The sequence below is a fragment of the Panicum virgatum genome, chromosome 3K, assembly GCF_016808335.1.
Source record: "Panicum virgatum strain AP13 chromosome 3K, P.virgatum_v5, whole genome shotgun sequence".
NCBI lineage: Eukaryota > Viridiplantae > Streptophyta > Magnoliopsida > Poales > Poaceae > Panicum > Panicum virgatum.
In genome coordinates this window covers 63,670,573-63,698,449 of record NC_053138.1, presented here as the reverse complement: position 1 = coordinate 63,698,449, position 27,877 = coordinate 63,670,573, and the positions used below count along the sequence as shown (strand labels likewise).

At 40.6% G+C, this 27,877-nt stretch overlaps 2 protein-coding genes and 1 long non-coding RNA gene across 7 annotated transcripts; 1 reads left to right on the top strand and 2 right to left on the bottom strand.

Annotated features, from left to right (window-relative positions):
• Positions 1-73: 73 nt before the first annotated feature.
• Positions 74-11,338, bottom strand: LOC120700241 (sodium/hydrogen exchanger 8-like). Its single transcript, XM_039984463.1, has 22 exons — positions 11,040-11,338; positions 10,848-10,898; positions 10,643-10,734; positions 9,524-9,601; positions 9,297-9,454; positions 8,766-8,867; positions 8,565-8,682; positions 8,429-8,481; positions 8,282-8,347; positions 6,719-6,763; positions 6,518-6,573; positions 5,642-5,826; positions 5,486-5,536; positions 5,307-5,414; positions 4,549-4,780; positions 2,985-3,287; positions 2,329-2,426; positions 1,940-2,071; positions 1,619-1,837; positions 1,318-1,524; positions 977-1,235; positions 74-891 (listed from the first exon to the last, which is right to left on the bottom strand). The coding sequence occupies exons 1-22, from the start codon at positions 11,182-11,184 to the stop codon at positions 236-238; spliced, it is 3,414 nt and encodes a 1,137-aa protein (XP_039840397.1). The 5' UTR covers positions 11,185-11,338; the 3' UTR covers positions 74-235.
• A 2,250-nt stretch (positions 11,339-13,588) lies between these two features.
• LOC120700239 (trafficking protein particle complex subunit 6b-like) lies at positions 13,589-25,351 on the bottom strand. 5 transcript variants are annotated; one of them, XR_005685814.1, is made up of 6 exons: positions 24,971-25,351; positions 21,735-21,852; positions 21,427-21,655; positions 16,265-16,405; positions 14,902-15,134; positions 13,589-13,827 (listed from the first exon to the last, which is right to left on the bottom strand). XR_005685814.1 is itself a non-coding variant. In XM_039984461.1 (4 exons), exons 1-4 carry the CDS (start codon positions 25,120-25,122, stop codon positions 16,371-16,373), a joined length of 534 nt encoding a protein of 177 aa, XP_039840395.1. In that variant the 5' UTR covers positions 25,123-25,351; the 3' UTR covers positions 16,086-16,370. The 5 variants fall into 5 exon arrangements, 2 of the variants coding, with proteins under 2 accessions (XP_039840395.1, XP_039840396.1); XR_005685813.1 differs by lacking the exon at positions 13,589-13,827 and adding an exon at positions 14,309-14,772; XR_005685811.1 differs by lacking the exons at positions 13,589-13,827; positions 14,902-15,134 and adding an exon at positions 18,785-18,987 and having other exon boundaries at positions 16,062-16,742.
• Positions 20,124-21,001, top strand: LOC120700240. Its single transcript, XR_005685815.1, has 3 exons — positions 20,124-20,210; positions 20,292-20,339; positions 20,416-21,001. It is a non-coding gene; the product is annotated as an uncharacterized LOC120700240 (long non-coding RNA).
• Positions 25,352-27,877: the final 2,526 nt, after the last annotated feature.

Below are 27,877 nucleotides of genomic sequence, written 5' to 3'. Positions count from 1 at the left end.
GCATCATGTCGATATTGATTTCGCAGGAGCTTCAAGATTTTTGTGTGTTGGGGGGGGGGGGGGGGTTGTGATGTATCTGTGTAATCCATATAACCAGGGATTCCAAAGTAGAGTACGGGTACAAAGAGAAGGGATACATGTTGTCTATTTTATTTTTGCTATACAATATACGCAGCAAAGAATGCATTCATGTTAGGCGCGCCTTCATGTTACAGTAAAAGAATGCCAGCTCCGGCTACTGGTGTGGTGGCGAACCAACCCCAGCGGCGGACTGACGAAAAGATAGCATGCTGGGAGAGTCGACTCTGACGATGACTTCTTCCCCTGCGGAGTCATCGCTCCAGTTGTCATCTTGCATCGCCTTCTGTTGCTGCTGGTCTGCGGTCGCCGGAGCAGGATTAGCCTGGCCAGCGTCTTTTGGGGCTGCCATTCGTTTCATGTTTGAACCCTCCGACTGCACGGAGAGCAGATGCCGGGCGTTGGGTGGCCTCGATGGCACCCGGGGGTAGGAAGAGCTGTGCCTCTTGTTCGCAACCGGCATGCCACGGAGCCTATGACGCCGGTGACCCTGGCCGGAGGGGCTCACCATGCTGCCGTACATACTCAGTTGCAAGGCCCTGGCAGAGAAGCTGCCCGGCTGGTTTCTGATCTCACTTAGGCTGGCACTGTGGGCCCCCCGGGACCTCCGGAAGCTCTCCGGCCAACGGAGCAAGCCGCTGTGCTCCTTGCTCATTGTCCGTGGCAGCTCATGGCCGTGAGACAGCAGTGACGCAGTTCGCTGAAGATCAGCCTGTGCCTCAGAGGCCCTGCCCATATCAAAGAAGATGATCCGCGCTCTAGCCTCCACTTGGTAGCTGGGTGCAGTATGATAGTAGTCTACAAGGTTCACGGCTGCAAGCATGGAAACACTTAGAATCCTTTGTTTTTCTTTTTATCTTTTGAAAGTATACGAGGATGATGAGGACTGCTTGGAAACCTGAGGACTCAAGTCCGAATAAGCTCAAGTCAGCATTTGATGGCAGAAGTACCGCTGGGGGCGTGATCAGATTCTGGTTCCTGGTCTTCAAGAATCCTTCAAGCAAAATGCCAATGTAATTCTGCTCGATTTCGATGTCTTCCCCCTTGATGTATATGTTCATCGTCGACCTTTCAGCAACGAGAACCCTGATCTCATGCATTGCCATTTTCTCAAATATCTGAGGAAGCAAAAGCCTAGCAATGACCAGAGCGCTTTCCTGTGATTTCCATTCAACTGATTGCCATTAGATATAGATTCTGTGATACAAACTTCCCAATGTAAATCAGTACTGTATATACCTGCCACAGGAAAACCTCAATTGAAGGATCGGAATGACGCAGCTCATCTATCTTTTCAGCTTCAATGAAGAAACAGTGTACAACGGAATCTGTGATCATGTCACAGATATAGGGCTTTCCGATCAGCACCTCATACAGACCCAAAGTGCTTCCATGTGATAAAATTGGATCCAAGGAATGCCTTCTGCTTAATCTTTGACTTGTCCACTGTTAGAAAAAAGAAGTCATATGCTCATTAGAACAAATCAGAAAAGACTCCTACAAGATGCATCAAAGTGTTGTTGTTGAGGAACAAACAGACCTTTACTACACCAATAGATATAAGCCATATACCAGTTGGCCTTGAGCCTTCCCGATATACGATCATGCCATGCCCTCGTACAGTTTCCTTTGTATTGCTTAGCAAAGGATCACGTGCAGCAGCAGGAAGCGCGCCAACTAAAGGATGAGTGTTTAGAAGATCACTAACTCTTGGCATTTTCACTAGTGGGGGATTCCTCTTCAACTTCTTCAAGTCTGTCTGCCAAGTGAATTAGTATCGGAGTTTAGGAATATTTATTACAATCCGCGCACGGTTTTCAGAGGTAGAACAAAAAATTAATATGTTAAATATTCCATCTACCTGCAAAGCATCGTCTAAATGGACCATTTCCTTCTCTTCCAGTAACCCAGTCTTCTGGAGGTTTTGAATATACTCACTCAAGTGTGCCAATACAGAATATGTGACTTGTCGCGTCTTTAGCACACGTAGAACCTGTTTTTTTTTTTCGGGAGGGGGGGGGGGGGGGGTTCAAGATCAGGTAGTGCAATTTATCAGAAGGAATCTTTCTGTTTATTTATGTCATAATCTTTCTCTTTGTTACTATATTGGTTTTGCACTTCCCATGTTTTATGAAAAGAAAACTGCTAGGCGAATCTTTTACGATTTTGTGTTCGAAGTTGGAACTGAGAGTTCCACAGCAGTTCCACAGCAGGTGAATGAGATGATAGAAGACCATTGTAACCACAAACCTGCGGGAATGTGACTCGAACATCTTCCAAGAATTTTCTAGCTTCCTCTCCCTCAGCATTACTTTCGTCAATAACAATTCTTGCAACCTCACTATCACCTGAAGATAGAAGAAAACAAATTAATAGATAGTGAAGTTGGTGAAGTGCGTTAGTATCATATGAGCAGATTTAAGTCAGGTTATCCACAAAACAGCATAAAAGAGGTAAATGGATTCATCATATAGGGAATGACATTTCCAATCAAGCTTTCAGAATTCTAAGTTACTGAAACATAAATTAAACTACCCATTTCGTCATTGAGCTAACATTGTTTGATCCATCCACAATTTCAGCCTATAAAGTGGTTTTGCAGTGAAGTAGGGCTCTGTCACGTAGTTTGACTATTAAATGCTTTAACTGATTTCTATGTTCAAGGTAAACTCTTCTTAAAGTATGCTTTTTCTTGATCTACAGGCCAAAAACATTGTACATCTATAGAACAATATGTCCACTGCACATGTAAATCTTTTTTTTTTTTGAAAACTAGGGCAGGAGCACTGCCATGTCATAACACATGTAAATCTCATATGCAATTTCTTACTTAGATCTTTTTTTTCTCGTTTTGTACCCCAGAGAAACAAGAGGTAATTTGAACGAAAGAACATATCATATATTACCGAGAAAATCATGAAGCTGCCGCCTTGCAATTCTGTGAGCACGAAGAAATGCGGCACAGATGTAACATCCTGACTCCAATCTTTCGACTGTGAAGTATGTGACAAGCTTTCGTGGCAACCTGCTCATCTGAAGGAACCTATAGTAACTCGGGAACTGAACATTGGATTTTAAACCTTTCCAATCACATAATGGTTGTCTAGAAACAAGATCCATAGCTTCATCAACTGATCTCATCAGAATATTTGCTGTAGCTTGATTTATTCGTCCCTCTTCAAGCATAGCCCAGTAAGCGGCTTGCACACCTGTCCAAAAATATGTCCAAATAAATTGTCTCTACTATAAAACATTCATAACAACACTTATTAAGTTGCATAAGTATAGAACATATAACCATTGAGGGAACAATATGCAAACAGTTTATGGATAAATACATATTGCAATGAGAAGAGTGTAAAATGGAAGGACAAATGGACATCAGTCAGAACCCCAACATATCGAACTGAGCCAAGACATCTCAGGGAAAAGAAAATATATCAAAGTAACGTTAGCTAAGTGTTATAGATTTGTTTATGGTAGATGCTAACTGACTGAATTAACAAACTAACAACCTGAACTTACTAACCTAATCTTCCTAACAAAGATTATCTAACAAACCAATCTAAACAAACTAAAGATAGGTGCTGCTTCTAGTTCATGCTGCTGCCTCCATGCCGATCACGCCCATAACACAATCACTAGCAAGACAGCAAATTATTTAGAAGACAGATAATGTATCATCAAGCTACAAAGATGGAAGGGCCCAAAACACGGCTATAAACAATGGGTAGGGAAAGTTTGCGTGCTTACTAGGGACAAACAGGCTTTGTTGTTGTTTCTCCAACTAGAGGCTTTCAAAAAACTAGTAAGCTACCCCAATAGGCTAATGTCAGCAAGAAATGGTTAATATGACAGTATTTTTACTTTTTCATTTTGAGAAGAAGGTTTAGATAAGGAAAATTTAGAAGAACTAAGCTGTATGTGCATAGGTACAGGTCTTAGCATCAATGGTAGGACACTTGGCTTTGACAGGCCAATTGGAGGATATTTCCTCATACCTATCATCAACGCTCTAAGTACACCAAAATTTGTACATTTCTTCTTGCATTCTAATTATAGAAAAATTGAAATAAAATTATATGAAAAAATATAAACAACAACTTTAACTCCAAACGACTGGAAGATCTAGCCAACAGTTAAACCTTCAATGGTTTGATCTTCCCCTGGAAAACATCAAATGTTCTAATGATTATTGCTTTTACACGAGAAAGGGGTCTATACTTGAAGCCTAAGTATCAGTAAATCACAGCAGCTATCCACTCTAGGAGTCACATGTGAACAGTACTAGTGGTCATAGAATAAGGAAGTTAGCTAAAAGGGTTACAAAAACAAATTATATTAAGCCTAAGAAAAAGCATTGAGAAAAAGCCTCAATCACAAAAGGGAAGAGAACCTATACTAATTGGATATGTTAATATTTTACTTCAATACTTATTTCGTCAGATAACCTGATCAGTAATAACGTACCATTTAAAAGCCGCACTCGAATATCTCTTATGTTCATGGTATGCACATGATCATCTCTGTCATCAACATCATGGGGATGCTCTGGATCATCGTCCAAGTCATTCAAACATGTGATATGTTTTTTTACAGTAGCCCAGTCAGCAGGTCCAAGTTCCTCGTCATCCCTAAGCTCACCAAAAGCCTCTAATGCTTTGTTTAGCATTTCATATCTTGTATATTTCAATATGCGAAGCTGCCAAAAAAACATTGTAGAGTACTTTCTTAGTCTGCACATATGCACTATGGATAGATATTGTTTTGAAAAGATATGGATAGATATTGTAGAAAAGAGGGAACGATTTGTATCTCTAGTGATACAGAGAACTAGGAATCTAGAATAATTTATTCTTCTCTTTGTGGCCTCAGCCATAGCTTCTAGAGTTTAATTGGTCTCTCTTGGTCCTTTTCCCCTTGGATATTCTGGACAGATAAGAAGTTGCAAAAGGATCTATTATCTACAATTAATTCACAAGTAATCTGGCACTTGGCATGGTAGCATACATGCTACATTTTGTGAGTGAGTCAATTGATGACTGTCAACCTTGAAATCTTGAAGGAACTTGACTAAGTGGCAGCACATAAAACGTTGCCTTCACCACTACACTAGTAATTAGTCAGAGAGAGGGCATATGGGTATAAATAGAACTCGAAAGATTTCTAAAACAGGAAATCCTTTAACAGCAAACTTGAAATGGTAGATGACAATTTGTGAAGCTAACCTTTGTTGCTGACAGTTTGTCCATGCCGAGGATATGTAACAAAAATTGTGTGGTTGAACCATTAAAAATCAATGTCAAAAACACGATGCCACCAGTGAAGAACACAAACTGCATAAGCTATAACATTAGCAAAGTTCATATTAGACATTTGGCACTTTCACACACCAAAAAGGGCATACCATTGTTCCAACTTCTGGTTTAAGATAATGTTGAACTGTATCGCTGGTGCGCTATTAAAAGTATTCCAATAAATGTGTCAGAAAACTCTGTAGACTTGTATGAAATTGAAAGCACAAATGAAAGGGTTTATTGGTACACAAATGAAACTAACTTACCTTAACAGATAGTGATAGTGACAGAGCAACAGCCCCTCGCAGCCCTGACCAAACAAGAATCATGGCCTCTTTGAAGTCCAACCCATACCCAAATTGACGCAACAATGGGTACAAAACACTAACAACTACAAGTCGAGATATTTGCACAAAGACATAAAGCAGAAGAAGGAAGCCCCACGAAGTGCCTACAAAAGCCAAGATATAAAGTTAATTTACGCATAATAGGTTTAACAGAATTAAGCTCATGGTACAGAGAGCTCATATCAGACCTAAACAAATATTATCAAATTGTAACTCTAGAATCATAGGAGAACATAATTTTGCAGCACAATGATATGATTGATATCTAACCAAATATGAAACGTTCAAACTTTTGTTGACTAATTAAATGCCAAGTGTTTTAAGTATAAGCTGATTGAAGTTAAAAGTATAACCCTAGGGCACCAAGACTCAGCAGCAGGGCAGGGATCTGGATCAGGGAGATTAGTCAAACAATTATCTCTGATGGGTCATTAACATCATGTATAAATACCTCGCTTTTATATATTCCACTATGATGAACATGGGACACCACACAATCAAAACTAGAAAAGAAATTTTTCTTTGGTCCACCAAGTTTTTTTTCACAGATCTCGAAGCAAGGTGTTAATGGTTATGGGCAAAGTAGAGATGATATTAATTAATTCAGGTGGATATATCAATATGTTGAATCGCCTGAGCTAAGCAGAAATGAAAGTTCATCCTTATGTATTCATGAAAAACTGAAACAGTTGTGTTAGATCTTCAGCAACTTTGAACTTTAAAGAATCAATTTTGAGCCTAAAAAATTATGCACCGAAAAGCAGAAGTACATTTCAGGAGGTAAATGGTGCATACCATGCCTCTCAAAATGGACATTATTTTGTAGAACACCATCTGCAATAACAACCCCACTGAAGGAATTCACAGGTGAGAAATTTACAACTGCAGTGTTGTTATTAAGTATATATATAAAAAAACTAGAAGTTTGGATCAGCTGGACATAAACAGAAAAATCAAACAATGTTTTTCCGACATGTACAGAAGAGATGCCAATACCTCAGTATAAAAATAAGTGTGTTTGCAATGTAAGCAACCATTTCCCTGAATACAAGAAAAAGAGCAAGCAAACAGCCAAACATGAAACTCAGATCAGATATGTAGATATGTACTTACATATCATAAAAATAAAAAAAATTAGAATATATATACAAGCTCATGTACATAACTTGCAGAAGTAAAAGAATCCATTATTTGACATGTATTAAGTAATACCAAGATTAGGCTACCTTAATTCAGTGTCAACTGAGAAGATTGCAAGGTACTATCAGTAACCAACAATGGCCAAATTATTCATCAACAAAATTAGGATAGTAATTGCAGTGACACTACGAGTGCTACCAGAATAATTCCACGCAGACATTTCATAGTAATTTGTGTATTTTTATATTTCTAGGGTTTTATTAGTTTACTTTTTGCTGGTTACAGACCCGCATTAACATTGCTTGCAGTGGCGGAGGACCTTCATGACTAGGTGTGGCCAACCCCATACCTTATTTTTTCCCCAAATACACTGCATATTTCTCCATATACCCTGTTTTGTTATGCTCTGCTGGGTAGTCCATAATCAAATCTGTTACCTGTCACACCTCAAATCTAATCCATGCTCCGCCAATGATTGCTCGTAAATAGCACAGCGGACCCTGGAATTAGTTTCTGAAGTGTAATAACTATTAACTAGTTCAGTGCTTCTAATACCACCACCCTGGCTGACTCTCCATCTCATTGACTTGGCCAGCTCCACAGCTCAGGGTAGAAAAGCAGGATTAGAGGAAGGGGCCGACAATATGGCTTAGTTTGGTTTTATACTGCCTAGCAAGGTTTCAGAAAAGTTGGCATAACCTTGGCAGCAAATTTTGCAGGCCAAACGCCAAAGCTCCTTGCTACAATATAGCAAGTGGAGGGCACCACATAAAGCCAGCTGGCGAAATCTAAGATCTCTCATCTTATTGTGCATAGTAGTACAGAGACCCAACCCGATGAACCCACCTTGCAAGTTCGATCACTATGCATTATTTTTTTTCTTGAGCATGCAGGAGAACTGTGTGTCCAGTGTTCTTAAGGCATCAGTTAGGCGACAAGGTGTACCCAAGGCGCTATAAGGGCCTAGTTACTCCTGGTGTTTTCTTGAACATGCTTGCCTGAGGTACCACAGGACGCCTTATCACCTTAAAGAACCATATGTGTGTCATTGCATTAAGTTTTAAGCGGAAGGCACCCACCATATGGTTTGCTCAAGTGCTGCTAAATATTCTAGACTTCTAGGATATTAATGATGAAGTTCTATGCTAGGGAAATTTAATAAATCATTATCAAAATAGGTGATAACAAAAGCTGGCAGTTGGACTTGGACAAAGCTGACAATAAAGCTGTACCTTTACAACAGCACATAAATTTACATAGTAAATCCTCTTGAAGTAACGCTAAAACAAAGTACGAATGAACAGCATCACGAAACTTGTGGAATACATGGAATAGATACAAATAGGAATACTAGGATCAAGAATCTGTCAAGAATATTTATGTTCATTGATAATAGAGAGACTTGTTTCTCTAACATACCAGAAATGGTGTAAACTTTGCTGACTTTCACCCTTAAAAGCAGTTTTTGCAAAAGCTGCATAGAACCTGTCCAAGTGACATGGTTAGCACATGAGCAATGGTATTAAACAAATATGCAAAACTATTTGTCAAAACAAGTTTACTAACATTCCTAGTGTCATGACTGTCAAAACACCAGAGACCTCCAGTGAATCTTGTGCCTGATATGAATGAACATTAACAAAAGAAAAGCCTCTGAGGAAAATAGAGGAAAGTAAGGACTCCTGAAGTAGAATGGTCTTACAGTGAAGAAAGCTATATAGCTGACGGCAAGAGTGAGTGAAATCTCTATGATTGTATCATTAAATATAAATCCCAACCACAGTACTGATATGATTCCGAATGCAAGGCCCAGAGCAACACTGGTCAAATATTATACTAATTAGCATTAGAAGCACATAGCCATAAAATTTACTTTGAATTTTAATAAAGAAATCCCACATACGCTCCAAGCGAAACTTCTGACAAAAACTTTATTATTGAGCCAGCATCAAACGTTCTTCCAAGCACCATTCGATAGAATAGCTGATAGACAACAATAGCGGTCCTGTAGAATTTGTGGTCATTTAGCATGAGTGGAGCTCTTATAGATTTCATAATTGAACTTGAAATTTCAATATTTTTTTTGTATCTTTCATATACTACATTACCCAATATATCACTAATACAGAGAATGAGGAGAACGAATCCCGTAACAACTAGTCAAGGGTGCCTTGTCTGCTCTTGCTCAGATAAGGTCAGCGCATAGTTAAACCAAATCTTGAATTCCGGATTTTAACTGAGTGACAATTCCTATTGACTATAAAAGCTTTGGTTATTAGTATGATTCTACAAATACTTTCAAAATTTAGTTTTACCGGAATACTTTTTATATGACCAAGAATTGACTAGCACAGGTAGTCCAATTTATAGGGTTCATCCTCACACCCTCTTCCAGAGTCCAATATGATTGCACAATTTTGTTCAAATAGCTTACCCGTCATTCATTAAGGATTCACCCTCAATGATTGTACTAAGCTTTTTACTTGCTCCAAGTTCTTTTAGCAGTGCAACCACAGCAACAGGGTCAGTTGCACTAAGCAGTCCACCAAGTAACAATGATGTTTTCCAGCTCCAGTCGTAAGGAAAAGTGAGCTGTAGGACACTAGTTAGGAAACATTGTAATATTAAATGCAATGTCTCATCATTTCTCTAAGCAAATACCTTTACAGCAGAGCCAAGTAAAAAAGTTGATAGTACAACACCCGGTCCAGCAAGTAACACCATTTGTGCCATACATCTCTGCAAAATAAGCACCGTACTCTACAGTCAACAAACATGTGGACCAATAGTGCTATGCTATTAAACAAAATCACAGCAGAAGAGATCCATATCTAGTATTATTATTCATTAGAAGCAGTGATAATGGAGAAACAAATATGATGTTGACAGACACTTGTTTGCCAAAACGGAGAGGTTCCCCACATGATTTAATGCAGAAATCAGACACTTTATATGGTAATGTGTTGCACAGGAGAGTGTAAAGCCATCAGTATCAGCTGCAGATTGAGTATACAGCAGTACACAAGATATAGGAGACTTCCCAATAGATTGAGTAATACAGCAGTACACAAGATATAGGAGGTTTCCCAATAGATTGAGAACTGACACCAGGATTTGTAAGAATAATTAGTTGCTTTTGTAGCTATATCTGCTGATGAGATGATTTTTCAGGGAGTTATAAATCACAATTCGAAACTAGAATGACTCAAATAACTGAGGAGTAGAAAAACAACAGTCTGGTCTTCTGAACACAGGGAAATGCCACAACATGTATCAGTGGATCATGCATTCCCAAAGATGGGATTTGTTGTGCATTTGTTAGAAGCATCAGCATATGACTGGACTGCATGACAAAGGACTGATGAAAGATGAGGAGCAGGTTCGAACCGCACCAAAGAGCAGGAGAGGAGAGGTGTTGGGCTCTCCATGTGTGTCATGCCTTCAAAGAACATTTAAGCAGGTTTGCTCGCAAGTCGCAAACACATAAGGGAAGTAAAAGGAATCTAGACTCAATTTTCCATGCTCCTAAGCTGTGCACAACTGAGGATTAACACAGAAATGAAGTAATGAACTGCAGAACAGGCATTTTTTTTTTGAGGACTAGCAGAACCGCAGAAGTAAGAATTGCTGCTGATAAGGATCATACAGTGTTGACAGTAACCTTTTAAGAGAATAATTAACCACCGAAATGATTAGACAAGAAAAGAAAATTTTGTGTGTGCACAAGCATTATTGAGATGATAGTTGAACATCATACGCGGAAGAACAGACAGGATGTACCTTTATTTGGTGTATTTCCATGGAGAAGGAGCTTTCAAACAGGAGGGCAGGTAGAAAAACAGCCAGCAGAAGATCAGGGTTTATGTTGGCCCCTGCAATTTAATTGTTAGGCAGAAGGGAAACCAGGTAGAGGATTAGCTACCATAGCGTCATGTCGAATGAATTAATTGAAGTATTAGAATGAATGGTAGTACTAGTAACTTACAGATGCGAATTCCAGCTCCAAGTTTGCCTAGGCCATGTTGTGTTCCGTATTCTGGAAGGCGGGGGTAACAGTATGAAACAGTGGAAGGCGGCTGAATTGAGTAGTAGCTGATTTTGCAAGTAGGGAAAGAGAAAGGGGGAATTCCATCCATTGCTGTACAGGAAGTCGAGGGGAGCAAGTTCCATCTCTTACCGAGGGAGCCGAGCGCGACGCCGAGGACGAGAAGGGCGACGGTGTAGGGGACGCGGGTGCCGCGGAGGAGATGACGGGAGGCGATGCCCAGCACCAGCGACACCCCGACGAAGAGCACCGCGTCGTCAGGCTCAGGCTCACCCATCTCCCTCTCCCTGCTGTCTCTCCCGTCAATGGATCGGCGGATATACGGGTACGGGATGGAGGAGGAAGAGAGGGGGTGGGGGCAAGCACCAAGCAGGGTCGAGAGAACTGCTGCTGCTCTTCTTCTTCGGCCCTGTTTGGTTCCCAGCCCAAATTGTGCTAGGGAACTTTGACCAATAATTACTAGTATTAAATGAAGTCAGTTTGCAAAACTAATTTCATAACCCCTTGTGCTACTTCGCAAGACGAATCTAATGAGGCATTTGACCGTACGATTAGACGATAGTACTGTAGCATCACTGCAGCCAATCGAAGATTTTTTTGGCTCATTAGATTCGTCGCATAAAGTTACACCTATCTGTGAAAAAGTTTTGTAAATAGACTTCATTTAGACCTCATGCACATGAAAGATTTCCGTGTTACTGTTCATAGCACGAGGAACCAAAAAGGCCTTCTTCTTCTTCTTTCAGTTGATAAAGTCACTTTACCGCTATGTACAAAACTGTCGCTTTCAGTGGCGTGAGCACCTTCTGACCTTAAATCAACTTCTTGTTTTTATGAATGGCATAGTTAGGTCTGTTTCAAGCATTATAAGTTTTCTATACTCTATAATAGCAAAATAAAATAAAGTTGCGGTGGGAAAAAAATACTAAGAAGTACTACAGAGAAATGGAAGAAGAATATGCATTTACTGGTGCTTAATTTGAGTTGCTTAATAAATATATGACAAGGCGATCATGCTAGTAGTAATAAGCAGCATGTGACTTATGATCTTGATGTCTCCTATCAAGAGAGAAGGCATGTGGTCTGATTTAAGAAAAAATAAAAGGGTGGCTCTTGAGTATTGCAAAAGACGAAATAATGTGTGTTGCAAGTCGCTGTGATCAACCAACCAACCTCACCAGCGTAGAATTTTTTTTGTTCAGAGCCATAGCTAGAGCCAGTAGGCAGCAGCTACGGATCAAAGATTCTAGGGGCGTGGCGGGTTAGAGCAAGTATTATAACCGGATGAGTCGTGAGACGCGCCTATGATCTTAAGCGGGCAAAGTGTGCCATAGAGGCTCCCACCACTCGCTTGGCTCTTATTGGCTGCCACTCACAGATAGCATTAAATAATGGTGGGGCCATCATCATCGCTCCTGTTCACTTGTGCTGGGATTTTTTTACAGCCGGCGGCCGGCGAAATCATAATCCTTGCTCTTGGGAGATTATCGTATGCAGCGTGACAAAGTCAACTTGATTGGACCTGATTCGTGGACCTGATACGTAGTACAGTACCTAGGAGTATAGCTGCTTAATTTGACCCATGCCAGCTAACAAACGAATGAGACAACAAGGCGATAATGTTAACATCCCTACCACAGTACCACGTGTCGTCGTCGATCTTGTGGTGTCTGCCGTGCAGATCCTACCTTCTAGCTAGATCATCACATGGCACTGACTCATGGAGCCCAGCCAAACTGAATCGAATATATCCTCACGCGATGCCCACGTCGCTGGTAACTTGAAAGTGGAGGTACTTAAGTCCAAATAACATGCATATAGTAGCAGTAGATTTGTACATTTCTTTTCACTTTTCAAGATATGTATAATAAAATCTATTTCATCATGACACTTGTAAATCCACATCATACATCACGCTTAGAATTGGTCGAGAAGCTTGGCTTGACCACGAGACCACACCCAAATCCATACTACACCCAATGGGTAAATTCTTATGATAAGATAAAGGTAACTAATATTACACGCATTGAATTTTCCCTTGGTTCTTATAAGGATAGTTTAGATTTCGATATAGCAGCTCTGCAAGCATATCAATTGTTGCCAGGCAAGTCTTGGATATCTGAAAATAATATTATGCATAATACAATTTCTAATAAATATTCTTTCAAATACGATGGTATAAAAATTACTCATATACCTATGAACGATATTGAAATTTTAGAAGCTGATCTTGAAAGGGCTGAGAGAAGAAAGAGCAAACCATTTAGGAGAGAATGAGCTATTTTAAGTGTTGCAACACTTTCATTTAAATCTGAATTGTTACAAGATAATTTTGTCTTGCCTCTTGTTGGAACTAACATCTTGTAGCTTGTACGTAAAGAACACAACAATATTTATGTGACAGAGAAAGAACATGTAATTGTCTCAGGCAAGAGCACTCCTGATATATTGAATTGTCCACCAATGATTCTACTAAAGCTATACTAGAACCATCTATTGCTTTTCGTTTGTTCAGATGATGTATGTTTTATTGATCTTTGTGACAAAGAAGAGTTGTGTGAGAATAAGAAATTGTGTCTCGTTGCCACCGACAAAGATGAACTGAAATTATTGTCTTCTCTAAATACTCTGGGTTATATCGAATTCAATACTCTGTGTGCTCTAAGTAATTTGAAGTATCATGGTTATAATATGTACATATCACTTTATTGACAAATATAATTGTAAAGAAGACTATATGATACACCGAGTTTATATTTATTCAAATCTGAATTCTCCTTTTACCGTGCAACAATACAAAAAAAATCCACATATCGGATCTCTACGCCAAAACATGTTGAGGGTTTGGGAGGTCTGCTTCACTCTGTATTACAAAACCCACTTGATGCCATGTAGGTGTTAGCGTGCCAGTCAATTTGACCTGCAATTGACAAGGGATGGTAAACGTTAAATTCTGGAATGTATCGGCTAGGGGCCTAATTGTTCCACCAGTATATCAGCTAGACAGTCGATACGAGTAACAAGGCAATCGGCTAGCAAGCAGCTGATTTAACATTTTCGTATTATTAATTGTTTAATAACACATGAACAACACCTAGATCTGAACTAAGCTGGATAACTTGTGATAAAAGCTAAAAGTGACCTAGACTAAACAGATTAATCTGACAAGAGATAGCTAATATCGATAACTGGTGAACAAATTAGATCTAGATAAAAGCTATGCGTCGTAAATCTAAGATCTAAATCTAAGAAGTGATGCGCCGTCAACCTTGGGTCTACTCACGTTACTCGACTCAGAACTTACCAACAATCTGGAGAACGAGGCCGATGCAGTCCTGTTTGCTAGGAAGAACTCGTAAAAAAGAAGCTACTATAACTAGGGTTTGATGAAGTCGCTGACAGAAAAGTAAATGCAAATAATATAAAGGTTGTGTTTGGATCTAGTTGATCACATTTACAAGACCCGCATGTCTACTATTTATAGCTTAAACCCTAGACTCCTTGTTGATCATGACTTACATGATTTGGAAACAAAGGAAACATACTTTCTAAACCAAACAACTCGACTCGACACAATAACTTGCCGACGGCATTCATTAGCCCAATACTGCTCTATCAGCTGCGATGCTTCCTCAGCCTATGGGCTTGATATGCTTCATCTTCGCCCCTTGCTCCAGCGTCGGCCTACCTCCACCGGCTACCTACTGCATAGCATCAACCGGAGATGTGCCTAGTGTCGGCACTCGTCTCTCAGATTATTCTTTTGAGTTGGACTATTTTTCTAGTCTTAGTTTCCAATCATGATCCGCCCCCTTGATCAACACCTAACCACCTCAACTCAACCCACAAAGTAGATGGATGCTGTCTGAAAAATAAGTTGATTTTAGCGGGCAGATAGGACATGGCCCGTCCTTGTACAAGGCTAGACATAGTTCAGGTGGATTGTCCATCCTCAAAGATACTGTAATTTGAAGTCAGAAGGAAGATTTCTCACCTGCATGTTTCTGTTTCATCAGTGCATGGGCATGCGTTGCAACTGTTGAGGCATTTTATTTGGGTTTACGAGTTGTCACGATATGGTCATATTCAGGAAGTATAGGAAATAACAAATAAGCTTCTGTTTGTCGTCAAGCTGCAGACTGTTTCTTTTATAGATCTTGACATTTGCCGGTGGGAAGACTTGCAAGCTTTCCATCTACTTTGAGAGGTTGGTGCTTCTATTTCCTTCTGGAGTACAGAGTAAGGTACAGAAATAGTGAGACTATATGTGATGTAGATCATCCTTTCCGAAGGATACAAGAAGTTTCACAGCTGGCTTATGAAGAGATGCTTCATTTTTCTGGTAGAAATTAATCTAAGCTGTTTAATTTCTCAGATAGTGAAGGAGTAACATGGCGTGCGGACTAGATTTGCAAGTACCGTTTTTTTTCTTTCTAAAAGCAGTCGTATAGTTTAGTTGTTCTTGTATGAATAGAAAAATACTCACTCCATCCCAAATTATTAGTCGCTTTAGGTTCTCTAGATTCGTAACTTTTTCTATGCATCTACGTATATTATGTCTAGATGTATAGCAAAATCCATAAATCAATAAAAGTCAAGACAACTAATGATTTGAGATGGAGGGAGTAAATACTTTTAGTACTATTAGACCTGTGAGCAAAATTGTTCGTCATAACTTTGTGATTTCGGGTTGATTTTGGCATAACAAAATTTATAAATATCAAGAAATGAATGTTTGTCAACTCCACATCACACTTTCGCTATATAATTCATCCTGCGCTCAAATTTCTTAACATCCATGAACCACACTGCTGTAGATTGACACTAATGATTTCTCACCAACACTATGTTACTCATGCATTTGTAGCAAAATTCAGATACATTAGTAGTTGTGTAAATGACCTTATTGTCCCTATTAAGTTTGTAGTATTTGCGATTGAAAGCCAAATATCTGGTTGATTCTCTAGATCCTTGACAAATGCGCATGCATTGGAACTATAAAAAACAGCATCAACTAATCATTGATTGGCTCCTAAACTTCTTCCTATGATCTTTTTGTTTTTCTACTGGAGTCAGTATTGATTCAACTAGGCGGGCCTCATTAGAAGTTAATGGTGCATGAGATAAAATTTGAATACTAAAAGAGGACATATATCAGAATAAAGGGAGTCAACTGTCATAGCATAAACCAATGTCTTAGCATACATTTTCTCTATTTTAAAATAACACTTAGGATTAGATAATTAAACAAATGTCTTAAAACGGTCTTAGCAAATATTTTTTCCATTCTAAATGACACTGAGGACAAGATAATTAAACTAAATATCTTACAAATGATGAGTTGATGACGTTCATACTCTGTCGCACAGTTAGTAGATTATGATGATGACGTTCATACTGTGTTGCCCATAGTTGGTATTTGTGGCTGCACCAAGTGTTGCCCAAGCAAAACCTACAGTCCCTTCACGGATAGCTCCACCAGGATTCTGATAGCCTGTCTGAAAGCATACACATTTAACGAGAACTTCAGAGTAAACACTTCAATTCATGTAGGATTCGTACGTTCCTGAATTTCAAACAGGACCTATGATTGACTACATCCAAATATGATTTATACAAAAGGAACATGAAAGTGCTCCACTTTGATAGATGAAAAAAATCACATAAGAGTTACACCCGATCTCTGGAATAAGGTTATGAAGGGAAGAAGGAAAAGTCATTCCGAGACACTGAAAACCGGTAGGTGTCAAATGACTTGAACCATAAGCTAGCACTTCAACATTGTACTTGTATCATTTCTCACAGTTCATGTCTTTATGCGCACCACAAAGGAACCTGTCAGTAGATAATTTAGATAATGGTGAGTTGACATAAGGAAAAAAATTCATGCTATAGCCATTGAAAATATAATATGGGGGTGTATCTACCAGTATAACTGAACAAAGAAATGTGTTGTCATTTTTCGTGCTTCAAGAAATAGATTATGAGTTGCTTGCTTAAACTAGACAGTGCGGGCCTAATAAGCTCTTCCACTGATAAATTAGGTCACAACTATGTTTTCTTAGGAGGTTTGGAGGTCACTACTTTGAAAGTGTGCAAAAGGGTGAAATTTCCCTTTTAACTCAAACCAGACAATTTATCCATTTAAAGTTTTTTCCCCACTAAGACTGAACGGGAAAGTAGTATTCATCTGTAATACAAAACAAACTTGTCCATCGGAATGGGTAAAATCTGCTGCCCTGTGCTCCCACGCCCGCATTCCCCGCCAAAAAGCGGACGCGTGGCGTTCAGCCGCGGCTCCGGATGTTTTTCGAAAACCCCCTCCAGTTTAATAAGAATCACAACCCAATCCAACATGTCCAATCCGTACATCACTCACATGCACATATTTTATAGATAGATCCTTGTACTAAAATTTATTTCTGCATGAAGAAGAGAAAAATTGATAGTGCTGTCGTTTTCACACAAACCACCTCTAGGTGGTTTTTCAAACACCCCCTCCCACCATCCAACCGGCCCCTCTCTCTCTCTCTCTCTGATCCCAACGCTGTGGCTGAGGCATTGTGACGAGGTCACCCACCAGGCGCCTGCCTGCGGGCCGTGCGGCGCCCCATGCTGCTGAGAGGTGGGATAGGAGAGGGGGCGGGCCGTTCCATGGGCGGCGGTGTTACGCGCGGTGGGCGTACGCGATGCACAGGGTGGAGCGGGGCAGCGCGCGTGGTGGGGTGGGCGGCGGCGGCGCCTACCCGCCGGCCGTGCGACACCCCATGCTGCTGGCAGGTGGGCCACCGCTCGGCTCGGCTGCCGGGTAGCCGGGGATTCCGGCTTCGGTGGCGGGCCCCTGCTCCGAGGCCGCGACGGGGATAAGGCCTGCCACGCCATCGCCGCCCGCATGGAGGAGCTCAGTGCGGAGCAGGCGCTCTGGCGACAGCGGAGCAGGCAAACGCAAAGCTGATGCGCGAGCTGGCGGAGGCGAGGTCGTCAGCCAAGCAGTAGGCATGCAGCTACGAGATGGAATGCAAGGCCCGCGAGCTGATGGAGGAGGAGCTGGGGCCCGGCGGTGCTGCAGCCGCGGACACGCCGTGGCCGGCCGGCCTCTACCATTTGCAGCGAGCTGAAAGCGAGGGGTGCGCCAAGGCGAGGGCCCTTTCCCACGGTAACTTTTCTGCAATGTCTATACGCTCTGCTCCTATGCCCTCCTCTTGCCGGTCGCCATCGACCTCAAATCTTCCATGGACAATGTCCTTATTGTGTTTGGTGAAATGGGCAGAAGGTACATCATTACTTCTTTTCTCTTTCTATTTTGCTTACAGATTTTGACAGCCCCTATCCCTATCTGTTGTGCTTGCACATTCTGGTTCAGAGGTCAAAGTTTAGAAGAGAGATGACATGAGTTCAGTGGAACTGCAATTGTAGTTATGTCATGCTATGTGAGTACATTGTGTTCAGTATACATTGAGCAACAGTTGATGGATTGTAATTTGCGGTATAGATATGTGGTTTAGAGTAGAGGATCAAAATATATTTCAGTTCAGATTTCTTTCTATACGCTTTAGAAGTGAACATCTTGCTGTAGAGTAGCAACATTCATGAATATTTAGATTGAACCAACCTATAATTGATAGTCTTATTGGTTAGCCTAGTTGATCTGTAATTCAGTATAGATTAAAAGTGTAAAACTCATGAAAACGTGAAGCTGTCTTGATTGGACACAGAAATTTGAGATTCTATAATATTTGAATCAGAGGCACTTTCTTATGCATTGAAACTAACAATAGTTTTAGAGGTGAAAGAGTGAAAACTACATCACTGTAGAGAAAAGTATACTAAGTATGGCAATACCAAGTTAGTGAATTTTTTCAATGTGGAAAAAGAACCTCGGTTCCAGCACTGGGAGCCCGCCTTCTGCGCATTCAGCGTAAACGCCTTCTCCTTGTCTGAGTTTGGGTTCTGTTACATCAGCTCGTGTTGCTCGTGCTTCTCAGAAGAACACAGTTGTATGCTATGCAGTGCGAAGGTTTGTTGAAGAATGAGTACACCAAATTTCAAGCGACACACGATAAGTTTTGCAAAGACAAAGCTGCATATATACAGAATTTCAAAGGTATGCCAGATAAGAGATAAGCAGCAACCTATTGTGATGTGCGATATTTCTTATCATCTATCTTTATCGATGTCATGCTCAAGCAGTAATATCCTTATAGTTTCGTCTTGCACATGTCATGCTTATGCAGGTCTCAGAATATCCCAACTATTTCATCTGAAATATGACATGTTTTGATCTTGATGTCCAGATATCACTTGGCTACAAATGAGTTTTGTAGTTTGCCTGTTTGTTATTATAGGGAACCTGTAGACAATTTGACCTCGGAAAACTCCAGTATGCACATATGTATAATTTGCTAGCAGTTTTACAGCTACTAAATGCCTTTAATCCTACTTCATGTCATAATGTCAAATCATGCATAGAGTGCTGTGCTGTGCCTATACTATCTCTTCCTGAGTTTCACTGAGATAGTTGTCATCAGTTATACACACTCGTTTCAATTGACTTATCTGTCTGCTGTTTTCTGCAGATCTTTTCTCGAATTTTGAAGATGATAAAGAGAAATTGCTCACTGTCAACTCATTTTAGGATATTTTTTACCCTTCTGTTTTGATTGTAGCGAATAAATCTAAACCTTGATAAAATCTGTTCGATTTTCCTTATTGCAGCTCTAAGTTAGCATAATGGTTTTATTTATGAAAAGATATATGGTGGCTTCGAGAAGATACAGTCTTCAGTAAGTTTTCTTGTGTAAATAATCCTTTTACTTGTTATCATTATAATAGGATCATGACATTGTTTCCTTTGTTAGATCTGTGACCTTATTGACGTTGCCAGGCTCTTAAATGCTACCCTGGTTATCACTGAGATACAGGTAACAACTTGTGCAAAAGGCATCAGGTTGATATGTCCTTGCTCATGCTGAAATTCATTATGGTAGTTTATCTATTCCTTGTACCCTGTTTTTTTCTGTTTGACCTCTAAATATAGCTCTCCCTCTGTTCTGACCTTGCAGTCCAAAGTTCAAAAGCTTTTCTTATCTATATGATCAAGATCATTTCATAGATTCACTTTCCAATGATGTGGTTATTGTGCGCGGCTTGCCAAAGGATCTCAGAGGCTTAAAAAGGATAAAATTTCCCACAGCATCTCCTAGGAATTCTGCCACTCTAGAGTACTACATAACAGAAGTATTACCCAGACTTGTAAAATCAAAAGCTACTGGGATAATTGTTAACGGAGGTAATTGTCTTAAGGTATCCTCCAAGCCCATGCTTAATCTGTTTTGTTTTTTGTTTTATTTTGAATGTGAACTTAAAGCCTTTCCATTTCTGCAGTCAATTCTCCCTATAAACCCGGAGGAATTTCAGAAGCTTAGATGCAAGGTAGCCTTCCATGCTCTAAGGTTGGCTTCATACCGTAATATGTTTATTTATGATTTTCTTGTGTGGTTTCTTATAGGATGGTAAATTGCTAATGGAAGTTGCTGCATCCAGAGGATGGATGATATGCGTGGAGATTCTTTTGCATGTAACAATTTCTTTGGAGAATTTTGCAAACTTGAGCATTCCTCAAATGTTTAAACAAGAAGCATGCATTCCTGCTCTCCAATTTTTATTTGATTATATTGCTGGATTTGATTATTGAAATGGTAGGGCGCGCATCACGCGCCGAATGTTCTAGTAAATACCAATAGCAGAGATTCCAATGAGTTAATACGGTCATAAAACCACATCTTATGGTCCCAAAAGCATACCATAGATCACAGTTGATCTAGATTTGATTATATGGTTATAAAAAGCTATTCCATAAATCACAGTCAATCTAGTTTCTAATATCGAATCTACTTAGATTCCACTACATTTAGTACACTTGTTGTAGATTCCACATTGCCACTTCTAAAAATAAAGTATGGCATCTTCAAATGATCAGATCGAGGTGCTGTTTGTTTCCACGGGCTAAAGTTTAGCCCGTCACATAAAAAAGAATCATACTATTTAGGAGTATTAAATAAAATATGTTTATAAATTTTTTTGACAGATGAGTGCTAATTCGCGAGACGGATCTAATGAGCCTAATTAATCCATGATTTGCTACAGTGGTGCTACAGTAACCATTCGCTAATTATGGATTAATATATCTCATTAGATTTGTCTCACAATTTAGCCCCAGGGTTCTGCAATTAGTTTTGTAATTAGACTTCATTTGATACTTCTAAATGCTAAGATTCTTTTTGATGTGACACGGTCTAAAGTTTAGCCCCTGAAACCAAACAACCCCCAAACACTATAAATCCGAAGTTCTGAACAATAAGCCCCATACTTTAGTTACTTGTTTAACTTGGCTGATGTAAGATGTGCAGTGCAAATTAACAACACCATCTAACAGATAAGCAAAGCATGAAGTCTTATAAAAAAAAATTAAACACGAACAACATCTCACAAGGTCGTGAAAAAGCATGGCTCAACTTACATGCTGGAAGGTTTGACATATCTGCAGAGACGGAGCACGAAATTCCTAAGTTGGTCAAGGCACCTCTTATTAACCCGCATGGGAAATACAGAAGCATGCTTGTTGTTTGGGCTGCAGTATCACCCAATGGTGCAGAGTCATTGTCAGTTGCATCTGTGCTCTCTGCAGATGGATCTAGAGAAACACGAGTAAGCCACCGGAAACGGTTATCTTGAAGGACAAAGGTACCCTGCATATACAGTAGTCCAAGAAATCTGAGTTTTCTAATAAGAAGGAAGAAATCAGGCATGAGGTATTCTGTGCATTACCCTGTGATTTGTTTTCAGATTATCAATCTGCTTCTTGAACAGCTCTGACCAAAAGTCTTTGCAGATAAATTTGATTGCTTCAAGATGATCACTAAATCGAGGGCGCTCCATGGTATATCTGAATATGAATAGAAGTTTTAGTCAAGGCTGCAGCAATAAACTTTTGGAACAATTCACCAGCTAAAACATAATGAAATGAAGTTGAGAAAACTGAAGTACATATCAACATATGTAGGACATGTAAACAGATCATATAAGATGAAAATCAACTATAAAAAGGGAATCAGGAATATAACATATTATGAAAGAAAATAATATATGAAAATCAGAAATAATAATATAGTAAAGGGAATCAAAATCAGATAAAAGAAATTTCAGAAATTGAAAAGCAATGCAATAAAGTTTTTGGTGGTTGGAAAAATTCAGAAAAACTCAATAGTGCAAAAAAGTGAGTCTTACCAATCAAAAAAGACATTTAATGAAGGAAACGTTCTACTTATTTACTTGACTGAAAAAACCTTCATTGAATGATACAAGAAGATAATAAGTGCAGCTCACCAAATCCAGTGTATCATATCATGCACAATCCAGAAAGGACTACATATGTTGCATGGAATTATTAGCTATGGCTGTGAAGGGCAGATGTGGTGCAGTGGTAGAGATTCTCCACTTGTGGCCTGGAGGTCCTATTAGCTATTAGCATTTTGCAAGGGGAAGGCTGTCTAGAATTCCCTTCCCCAAATGTTTAAGTACACCTTTTTTTTATTAGCTATGGCCGTCAGTGGTTTTAGGGAAAAGAGTAAAATTCATCATCGGTCCCTAAACTTGTACAGCTGTGTCATCCCGGTCCCTAAACTTGCAAATCGACCGTTTAGGTCCTCAAACTTATTCATCAGGGTTATCTCGGTCCTCAAACTTGTTCGGCTGTATCATATTGGTCCCTAAACTTAGTAATCACCCGTTTAGGTCCTCAAACTTGTTTAGTTGTGTCATCCCGATCCCTAAACTTCATTTTGATTTTTGAGTCTCATCTAGGTCAAAACAATACAACAACAACAACAACAACAACAATATAGCCTTTTTTCCCAAGCAAGTTGGGGTAGACTAGAGATGAAACCCGAAAGAAATAAGTTCAATGTTCAGGCACATTGATAGCTAGTCTCCAAGCGCTCCTATCCAAAGCTATCTCTTTAGAGATATTCCAATCCTTAAGGTCTCTCTTAACCGACTCATCCCACGTCAGTTTAGGTCTACCTCTACCCCTCTTTACATTGTCGACCCGCTCAAGAACCCCATTACGCACCGGCGTCTCAGGAGGCCTTCGTTGGATATGTCCAAACCATCTCAGCCGATGCTGGGTAAGTTTCTCCTCAATTGGTGCCACTCCGACCCTATCCCGAATAACTTCGTTCCGGACTCTATCCCTCCTTGTGTGCCCGCAAAACCACCGCAACATCCGCATCTCTGCTAGTATAGGTCAAAACAATACGATCCAAAAACTCTATATCAAAAAATAATTCATAACATTTTCATATAAACTCGAATGAATATAAACTTTATATCAAAATTGTAGCCCTCGACGCGATCTATAACTTTGTAGCTGAAAAGTTTCTGAATTAAACCTGTTTAGGGTCCCAAAATATTGCTGTAAGTCTATAGATTTTGAAATTTAAAATCTAAAATTTGAGGACCTAAACAGGTGATTTCTAAGTTTAGGGACCGGGATGACACAATCAAACAAGTTTGAGGATCTAAACGGTCGATTTGCGAGTTTAGGGACTGGTGATGGATTTTACTCCAGGGAAAATATGCTATACTCAAAGAAGTGTGAGCAAGAGAATGTGTCTATTAAATAACGATGGTTCTCATAAACTCTCATAGTCAGTCTCTGCTCCATTCCAGAAAACTTTAAGTACCTGACCAATCACAACATCATGCCAAAAGTTTTATAGTAAGACTCAATTTCTAAAACCAGAAAGGGGAGTACTTAGTGTGTTTATTAGTTCCCTACAGGCTACACCGCTACAGCTAGGGATAAGCTGCAATCTAAACTGCTCAAAATTGCGTTTATTTTCAACTGACAAAATGTCAGGTGCCCTGTACTGAGCTGAAGGCTCATAAGACTTACTCCATGAATACAGACATGCATGACCTGTTTGATGGCTTTGACAATAATGGATAGTGCATTCATGTTTAACGATGTACACTTGCCAAATCAATTGATCATGCACACTACTGAGTTGGAGTAGAAAAAAAAGGCATAAGGCCTGTAAGGTACTCAAGCTAGATTAACTTTTTTGTCCGCATCAAGATTGTATTAAGACAAAGTGAGCCAAGTTTCAGCATCTTTTTGAGCTTGGAGGAAAAACAGGCACACATTAAGCTTATGTTGGCTCAAATGATTCGCTCAAGTTCTACTATGCCATTCAGTCTGATTCTGACTGAAAGACAAAAAAAATCTAGGATTCTGTTCCATGCAAGATTTTATAGATTTTATCTTAGACATATGGCACCCAGGGGCAAAACTATCTTGAGTCTGATACACGCTGAGTATGAAACTCAACTAGTTTGGCCTCCAAATACGAGTGAGCTCAGTTTTCAAAAAGGGAAAAGGTGGCCCAGCTCCACGATCAAATGTGTCAAAATGCATATATCCGTAACCTTTAGGTATATGTATATCGATAGCACTAGCATCCATGGAATCGATTCTTTTAGCTTAAGTTCTGCAGTGGTCCTGTAACATAACTATTTGATAAGATTGTTATCACCCACATCACTGATTATACATGTGCCCCGATTAATCTAGTGGGTTAGAACCAAGGTTTGGCTACAATTTATGACTAGGCTCTTGGGGAACAACAAGTGTGCCTGTTTAAGTGTTTTTCCGAAATATGGCTACCGTTTGCAAACACCTTAACCCACAGCAAGCGTACTACGCAGATGAGGTCCACTGATCCAGTTCTTTCAGCCCTAGTACCGATCAAAATACAACGGCGATTTAGAGAAATTCCATTAATCCAAGGTTCCCAAACTAAAAAGGCTGTACCATGAGGTTCGGGCAGGATGTTGCTACCAAATCTGAGAACCATGTACTCACTAGATCTCAACTAGGAGAAATGTTTCGAGGTTTGCCCGTATCAACAAGAACCACATGAGACGGATCGAGGGCTAAGGCTTAGATCTGGGAACCCGAGCCACGAATGAGGCAGACGAAGAAGCGAGGATTTTGGTCGTACCTCTCGGAGAGCTGGTGGCCGACCTGGAAACCGATGGCCTCGATGCGGCGGGCAGCGAGCTCGGGCTTGGCGGCGTAGAAGCGGCCGCAGTAGGCCGCGACCATCTCCATGACCACCCCGTCGACGCAGCTCTCCGCAACCTCCCGGACCATCTTCGTTGCCCTGCTTCCTCGTCGGTGTGGCCTCCCGATTGGCGATTGCGCAGCGCAGGACGAGAGAGAGTGGAGAGGATATGCAGGGTGTTGTTACTATGGACTGCGGCGGCGGGAGATGGTCATTATTCTAGAATCCGAGGGAGGAACAGAGGGAGGGGAGCGGCGGCGGCGTGTTGGCGTTGGGGGAGGGGAGTCGGGGATTGCGGAAGGCCTGAGAAGGAGCTCGAGTTAGTTTATTGGGTCAATTTGTTTCGTGACATTATCACCTATTTGGAATGATGCCATTACAATTCTCAAATATACTAAGGTTGTTCCTAAAAAAAATTCTATAGTACAATTTTTAAACACATACATAGAGCATTAAATGCAGTTGAAAAAATAATCAATTACATAGTCTAACTAATTAGCACGAGATGAATCTTTTAAACCTAATTAGTCCATAATTAGACATTATTTATTAAGTAACAACGAAATATACTACAGTATCAAAACCCAAACTTTTTCGCGAACTAAACACAGCCTAACTCGCGCCATTTTGTACAGCTGAAAAGGATCTTGGGCCCACGTGCAGACCGGGGCACTTTTGTATAGCCCCTTTTGCCTCTGCCCAATCGGGTTAACCCGACTCGGGCTGCACCCAACCGGCGCCGCCCCCATTACTCCCTCTCCCTCTCGATTCCCCGAACCCTAGATCCCCAATTTCGGCGGACGGCGGCGAGAGGCGGAGGGCGCCGGTGATCTGCATCTTGTGGTGGCGAGGACATGTCGGGGTTCTGGCCCGCCAGAAGTCCGATGAAGTCCGCGTCATCGTCGGCTAGCAGGAGCAGGGGCAAGAGTGAGGGTGAGGCATTGTCGCTGATTGATTGCCCTAAATGTAGGGTTCCAGTTGTGCAGCTTCGAAGCAAGAAACATGAATCGTACAGGAAGATCTTCTACAAGTGTTCTAACAACTATCCGGTGAGTGTGATTCACACCGCTAGCAGTGACAGACTGACAGCTTGGAGTTGGATTTCGGGCCTTGATGTTTTATTAGCTTTGTATCTACTTTGTGTCAGGACGATGAAACTTGTGGTTACTACTTGTGGGAAGCTGATTACGTGAACTATTTGCAAGGAAGGAGAATGAAGGAACTCCGAATGGTCCAAGCACATGAAGCTGCAAGAGATGAAGTGTTCAGAGGTGGAGTAGTTCAAAACCAAGCTGAAAGTGACGAGTTGAAGCTGCTGCAGATTAGGGAAGTGAAGCAACAAATGGGAGAGTTGATGCACTAGATTGTAGAGCTGAAGCAACAATTGCGCCATGGAAAAGTGTTTGTAGTGAACAATGCAGTTGTAGCAGCTGTGTGCGCGGGAGTGTTGTAGTTGGGCTAGTTATGGCTGTGTTTTGCAAGTGAAACTTGAATGTTGCTATTGTGGAAGAAATGAATGTCCATTTTCTTGGTGTTGACGCTCGCTAACGACTCATTTCAAGCGTCACTGGAGCCTGGAATCATGAGAATAATGTCTCATACCTGCCTATGTTATCCAGAAAGAGCCAATTCCACGATTCTGCTTAGAAATATTGTTACATTGGAATTCGGGAAGAAATGCAGGTAAAACAGGCTTCAAAGCGTCAAGATACAAACCCGACCATCAGAGCAAGCTATCAGCTCCTCCATGAGCGTATGTGTTGTCGGTCAGAACCCACCGGCGAGTAGCGACAGGCAACACGAAGAGCCGGGAGGCTGCCGGGGCGCTGACTGGCACCGGTCCCTCGGTCAACGGCCCAGATCCTGGCACACGCTGATGCTTCCGGAGATGCAGGGCGTGCCACCTGACCTATATCCGATCAGGAAGGTGCAAACGTGCTTTCAACGATTTGCTTACATGCACATACACGTGTAAATATTAGTCCGAGCCGTGGTCGGCTCCCCGGGACGACTGTTGCATCGGCTTTAAAGAGCCGATCGAGTCCCGGTGTCAGATCAGATCAGTATATTTGGATATTAATAGATAAAGCAAATAACTGCAAAAACTACTTCAATTAGATCTAGTTAATCTAATCCACGACGGTAAAAGCTTCACTGCTAGATTGGAACATCCTACACGTAGTTAGTCCTAACGAGCGTAATAGATAACCAAACTTTAACCAGAATAGAGGCCTAAGAATAAGCAAAAGCCGATTCCCGGATCAATCCCTGTTAAGATCAAGGCAAAGCATCTAATACGTCGCCGGATCGTCCAACCCATTTGCAAGGCCTAAACTAGCAGATATTAAGCTGATTCTTACGTATAAGAACAAACCACAACAGATTAGATCTACTAGATAAAAAAGAAGTAGGGTGTTATCTCTACGCGACTAACTCTATGCAACGAGAATTAGTATAAGATTAATACATGATCACGCAGAGATAACATGATATTCGTAGATGATAAATAAGTAAGCGCATAATGAATCTACTAAAGGTCATGCTACGAATACCAGGATAACTAGCACTACTCGCCATCAAAAACGCTTCAGTACGAGAAATACCAAGGTAAAAGTAAGAACATGATCAGGGCAGCATGACGCTTACTTGGATGAAACCCTAGGATTAGGAGTGGCGGTGCGCCGAGAATTGTTGTCGCGAGACGTGATGGCTTTCTTTTTTTACGAATGTCATAGGGTACATATTTATAGTCCGGAGACTTGGAAAATAATCTAAACTAACGTGTCCATATTGGACTCTATCTCTAACTCAAACTGAACTTAAACCTAAAGATACATGGCCCAG